The sequence below is a fragment of the Aplysia californica genome, unplaced genomic scaffold (genome assembly GCF_000002075.1).
Source record: "Aplysia californica isolate F4 #8 unplaced genomic scaffold, AplCal3.0 scaffold00114, whole genome shotgun sequence".
Taxonomy (NCBI): domain Eukaryota; kingdom Metazoa; phylum Mollusca; class Gastropoda; order Aplysiida; family Aplysiidae; genus Aplysia; species Aplysia californica.
This window is the reverse complement of record NW_004797384.1, coordinates 934,704-941,116: the sequence shown is the minus strand read 5'-3', so window position 1 is coordinate 941,116 and position 6,413 is coordinate 934,704. Positions and strand designations below refer to the sequence as shown.

The 6,413-nt window shown below is 39.7% G+C and overlaps 1 protein-coding gene across 1 annotated transcript in view; it reads left to right on the top strand.

Moving 5' to 3' along the window:
* The window catches only part of LOC101848427 (sodium bicarbonate transporter-like protein 11), a gene marked incomplete at its 5' end in the record, with an annotated part of 13,257 nt that extends 11,198 nt beyond the window's left edge, over window positions 1-2,059 (top strand). Inside the window, 1 exon segment of the mRNA XM_013081077.2 lies at window positions 1,716-2,059. Coding sequence (XP_012936531.1) covers window positions 1,716-1,776 — 61 coding nt within the window.
* Between the last annotated feature and the right edge of the window lie 4,354 nt (window positions 2,060-6,413).

Here is a 6,413-nt window from a genome sequence, read left to right as displayed (position 1 = left end):
CTTTCCCCTTCTGAGTTTATTTATTTTGTGAACTGTCCCTAATGTTCTTATATTCTTCACATGAAAATAACAAGTCAACGTGGTGCCAACAAGTGAGAAAGAGACGAAGTGAAGCGGGAGTGAAAATAAACTTTCATTCTAAAAATAAAGAGGTTTAGTTTCTTTTTTTTTAAATACTTTTTTCGCTTCTACCCCGGTTGATGTTTTTTAAAAATAGATTTTTGATCCCCTGGCAGTTATAAAGAAAAAATCGCAGCCGCGTATAATAAACCTGCAATTTCGGCAAAACTGGACCGTGTTTCAAACGTCAGAGGGCGATACCTGGAACTCTCTGCATGGCAAAAAAGAACACGTGGAAGAATGCACCTCTGGCTACGAACTGTGCTCACTTGTCTGCCTACGTCAGCCGCCGTTTCAGCTCTGTTTTACAGTATTTCCGCGCCAAGCCACATGCCGCCACAACAAAAGTTGAACAAACGCGAAGTGTCAGGCAGATTCCCGGTATCACATTCCACCATCATACGGCTGAGGCAGCGGTTCGCGGTGACACAAAGAGTCCAGGAGCGGCGTCGCACGGGTCGTCCCAAGAAAACGTCAACAAGAGAGGACCGCTACATCCAACGCCAAGCCATACAGAAGCGGACTAGCTCTGGCAGCGTCATCAGGCGACGTCTGCGAGCTGTCACACACACCACAGTCAGGTCGAAGACAATATGTAATCGTCTTCATGACGTCAACCTTCGTGTGGGCCGTCCAGTCAGAAAACCTAAACTGACCCAAAACCAGAGAGCCAACCGTCAAATTTGGTGCACTGCCCACCAGAGGTCCTGTTCACTGATGAATCCCGGTTCTGTCTGACAACCAGTGATGGTTGAACCCGCATTCGGAGGCGTCCACGGGAGCAGCTTGCTGCCAAAGCAGTTCAAGAAGTGGTCCCGTTTGAAGGCGGTTCCATTATGGTGTGTGTTTGTGGGGGGGGGATCTGCAAGCTTCACAGAACCCCCCTTTACCAAGTCGACGGTATCCTGGCAGGGCAGTGGTGTCTGCTGGGGATCCTTCGACCTCTGGTCGTCCAGGCGCCTCAGCAGATTGAGCCTGCTGCTGTCCTTTAGGACGACAACGCCACGCCGCACAGGTCCAGGGCCGTCAACGCCTTCTAGCAGCAGGTGGGGATTACCCGCAGTGGCGGTGGGTAGTGCAGGGCTCACGGGCTTGAGCCCCTATCCCCTCCCCACCCACCACCCCCAACTCTATTCCAAAGTAAATGAAAGTTTCTCCATACTGAAATAAGCAGTTGAAACCGTTATGGCCGCACGCAATGAACACTTTGTGAAAGGGACAATACCTTATCTTCATCATTATTATCTCAAAAAATGATGAGCACCAACAGAATTAGTCATAGTTAAATGATTAAACTTAACAATTTTATATATATAATATATATATAATTATATATATACATAATTATATATATATACATATATATATATATATATATATATATATATATATATATATATATATATATATATATATATATATATATATTATATGCAGGCCTGCAACTATCCTCTCTATTTCTTATCCAACTCGTGTTCAACCTTTCTGGACCTATCTGCAGATTGCTGCAATTTGTTTTAACCTGAATACCGGTATGTATTTATAACATATATCATGTGCATATTCTTTAAAATATATGTCGGTTTGCTTCCCAGGCATATGGTTATTGTCAAATTCTTCCGGAAAAAGCAACTAGCGGAACTCGATGGCGACTGAACGCACAAGTAGCACAGGACACGCTTGCGCTGATGAGTGGGCTAAAGAATGCAACAAAAAGCAGACACAGACATGATCCCTGTGGAAGAGGAGGATGAGGAGGAGGAGAGGAGGAGGAAAAGGAGAGGAGGTGGAGGAAAAATAGCGTTACCATATTATTGATTCATCTGACACAATCTGATGTTAGTAGTGTCGAGTTATCGAGTTGTCCCTAAAGCCCGGTTACACGTAACGATAAATTGTACAAAAACTGGACGATCTAGAATCTAGCGATCATACGATAAATCGTTCGGTGTAATCACAAAATTATTTTTAAAAATTTGGACGATTGGACGATGGTTTGGAGACTCGGTCGAGGAATCAAGTGCTGCTTGATATTTTTCGCGCGATCACGGTCAGATTTGAGGGAGACGCGCTGTGACGTAGATTCACTTTGAAATTTGCCGCCGTGCTGGATTAAACTTAGGGCTCAAAATTTTAAAAATAATTATCGCAGGTAGAAACTGATTTCATATTCGGAATCAACGTCTCAAAATAAGCAAAGTTTGTTATGGGGAACCTGATTTGATGCCTTATTATGTGTAATTTTAGCAATTTTATTATTTAGTTGATCGTAAATGGAGAGGTTATGTACATGTATCATGGTCATCCGGTACGTTGTACATCTGCAGTCAAGTCAATGACTAGGAATCTCCCTGATCGAAAGAAAACTGGACGATAGATTGGACCGTCTAAACAAGACTACACAGCTCGATAAAACGGGGCAGTTCTCGCATACGACAAACCTAACACAATTTATCGTTGCGTGTAACCGGATCATATAAGTTATTGTTACTCAGCTTACCTCTGGCGAAAGACTACTTATATTGAATAACTGTTTTTAAAAATCTTTGAACCCCCCCTCCCCGTTTTCCCCTCCTCAAACCATGTCTGTGATACATACTTATTTATTTAACACAATATTGTTCCTTCCCTTTCCCTGTACCCGTACTACATGTGTATAAGGGTGGAAAAATCTACCTCAACGCAGGCTTGACATAAAAGAACAGATTTTGAATCTTGTACTTCGTCTCAGCATTCACATTTGTAGTGAAAGCATTACATTAGAATACATGTATTACTATTACTGTCTTTTGTTTTAATAACAACATTCACATGTGCATGTTTTCTTGGACAAACACGGCTTAACAATAAAATTTCACAATTACACTTCTAATAGGCGCGGTTTTTTGGTTGTTTGATGTATCCAGTACCCTGAAATGTGCGAAATTGTAGATTTAACACTCCTTTCAACACTCATTAAACTTAAGTTGACTTGAATTATCCAAGAAGCTGGGCCTCTGAATTTGACTTTCATCATTGACTGATCCAAATGGGTAGAGAAGCACTAAGAAAATCCCCTAAACTAAAAAAGCAAAGTTCATAACACCTCGATAGGATTTTGAACCAGGGCCATCGACTCTGTAGTCCAGAAAATACAAATGCCCACGACACTTCTTCTCTTCCCTCAGCACGCTAGCCTGAAACTGAAGTCAGCATCCCTTTCTTTCACTTGTGTTAGATTAGACTTCTAAGCTATCAAACAAGGTTCTAGTCCAAATTTACTCTTTAACTTTAAAAACTTTCTTTAAAGATGTTATAGTAAGATTTTTTTTTTAAAATCGATGTTCTTTGCAAGTGCATGCACTTAATATAACCTTTCCTGGGTTCGTCAGTTGTCTACCTTCTCTGGAAACAGGCGTAATACTAAGAAAGTGTAATATTTTATTTTTAATGTAGGTGTTTTTTTATGCCCCCAACAACACAATTTAGATCAATTACCAATTAGGAGGTGAGCTTTCCACCCAGCCTGTCAGGGCCAACCCAAGCAGAGACGGAAACTACATCATGGAAGAAAGGCTGAGATGCTCAATAAAAATTTTCTCCCCCCCCCCCCAGGAAGTGAATTTGTGTCTCCTGTTTGCGACAGCAAAGCACCTAACCTGTACACCACAGACACCAGTGGAAACATATGTAATTTTCATTGAGTCAGATCTGCGACACACATGAGTGATCATGGTTCTCCACAGGGGCCTCTCGTGGCCTAGAGGAACAGTGTTTGCCTCTCATTGAATTGGTCCCGGGTTTGAAACCTGACAGCAACGGACAAATTTTGTTCTCTAAAATTTCGCTTTCCTCCATGTTCTCTAATCATGTTCTGACATTCTGCGTTCATCTCCACTCCCCCCTCTTTCGGCCTAATCTCTCTCCTTTACTCTTGACTCTTCCTACTGCTACTCCTGTCTTTCATCCACACCCCTGATCTTAGGGTAGGCAAGATCTATCACACAGCCTTTTCAGATAAACATGAAAAATCTCAGAGGTCATGTGTGCAAGAGCATCTTCGAAATTGGAATGTGGCTGCCTGAAAGCAAGAGGCCCTACTAAGAAGGAAAAACAATCACATGCGTAAAACTCAGTTGCTCTGGTGGTTGAAGAATCAGCAGTCAACTTACTATCCCTGAGATCTAGCAGGGGAATGCAAAGATGAAGATGGTTCCCAATTATTCCACTGCTCGGGTCTTCTACAAAAAGCTGGCCTACATTACCCTGATCTTTCCACGTCACCCAGCCGTTATGACTACTGTATTCAAGTGTCCTATGTTACAAAAGAATTAAAATATAATCTACGTGTAGTATCGTTATTCATTATGAAATCAGGCGCTCATCAAAATCATGAAACCGAGGAATTTTTTTTTCTTTTTGTCTATGCAACACCAAAATAAAGTTAATTTAAAATTACATTTTACTTGGGGGGGGGGGGGGGGGGGATGATAGAAGGCACCAAAATATAAATGTGCAGTCTCCCAAGACATTCTAGCTCAGTTAGAGTAACCAAACTTCGGCAGTCAGCCATTTTCTAGCTAATTTTAGCTTTGATATCAGGTAACCTGCAACTCAAATTGCAAATATCTCAACTTCTTATAGTTTTAGTAGAGGTTTTACAGCACTCGCGACTGCATAAGGTTATATTATATGAGCGCCAGAAGATTAGAGGAGTTACAAGAGAGTAACAAACATAAAAAAGAAGAAGGGGAGATAAGGACGATAGATGTTTGATAGGAAAGAAGAAGCAAACCACACCAGAGCACCAGCAAACCACCCACATCTCGACTTCTATTCAAGACAGACCAGTATTTCTTCAAAACAAAAAGAAAGACAAATGAAAATCTTTAAGATAAGACCAATATCTCCATACCTAAAAAATTGACAAGTGCCTGATGATTTCATTGTGTGATGACACACTGTTATTAAACAAAACTTTAATCTGTCAAAAACCGCAGTAAACTTGTTAAAACATAATGAAGACTTATTTGAACTGATGTGAGAGAATTTATTGTGTAATGAATGACATCAAATCACATTTCCAAATGAAAATACCAGTACACAGAATCCATCAACAATGAGAAAAACAGTGTACCGGTACCAGTACACAGAATCCATCAACAATGAGAAAAACAGTGTACCGGAAGTGATAAAAACAAGGTTGGAACTGAAACAAATGCTGCCAAATACACAGCTGAACATCCCCCTTATTGATAGAAACATTGTGACATTAAACAACCTTCTTGCACCAGGTTGAGGTGGAAAATATGTGTGTGTGCCTAAAGAAAGGTACCAAGAGTCGGATTTTGACCATTTTGAGTTAAGGGCTGTACCTTATAGGAAATTCAATGTTGAACATAGGGGTTTTTGAATTTTTTAAACATCTCAAGTAGTTTTTGCGATATTTCACATTTTCCGAGGTAGGGTATATAAATATAATTTTGAGAAAATGAGCTTTTAAGTTAAACAAACGTGAGACAAATACAAACTTTAAAAAAATTTTTAAAAAAAATGTATTTAGAAATCTATTCATGGAAAATTCATTAAAAAATTTGGCATTCAGTTGACATCGATATCATGAACGGAATTCAATAGTAAAACATACCAGGGAAGAGAAAATGTGCTTCAACAATACATTTTAACACTTTAAAAGCAGTTTTCATTATATGTTTTTATTATATCCTTCCCTCTAAATAAAACACTTAGTCGTCAAATCAATGAAAACCTGTTGAGCACATTGTAAAAAAAATGTTGGATCTATATTTTTTTATGGAAGCACATTTTGAAATTTGGTCTAAAAACAGATTTTTGTCATTATCAGCCTGTAGCTCGAAACAGTCTGGGGCGACTTTTGGTACCTTTCTCTTGGCGCACACACATATTCAGAAGAATCAATGTCAGGGGGGTAAAAATACCAAAATGCCACAAAATATGCCTATCATTACTGAATGTTATATTTATGGGATTTACAAAACTATTTTTACTGACAAATTTGGCTTTTTTTTCCCCTTTAAAAGGGTATACAATGATGCTCATCTTGAAATCATAAGCACAAAGAGACCAGACTATAAAGAGCATATCTACATCCATTTATTCCTGAACATTAGTCTCCAGAACAATTACCATTCTGTAATTCTGTACACACCCACCCCTCAACATGGCAACAAAGAACAAATAGCCACAAACTGAACACAAGCCATTTACACAGAGCAGAGCAACCACACAATTTGAAAAGTGAAAAACGAGAACACCTCCACAACCATGCCTCTCAC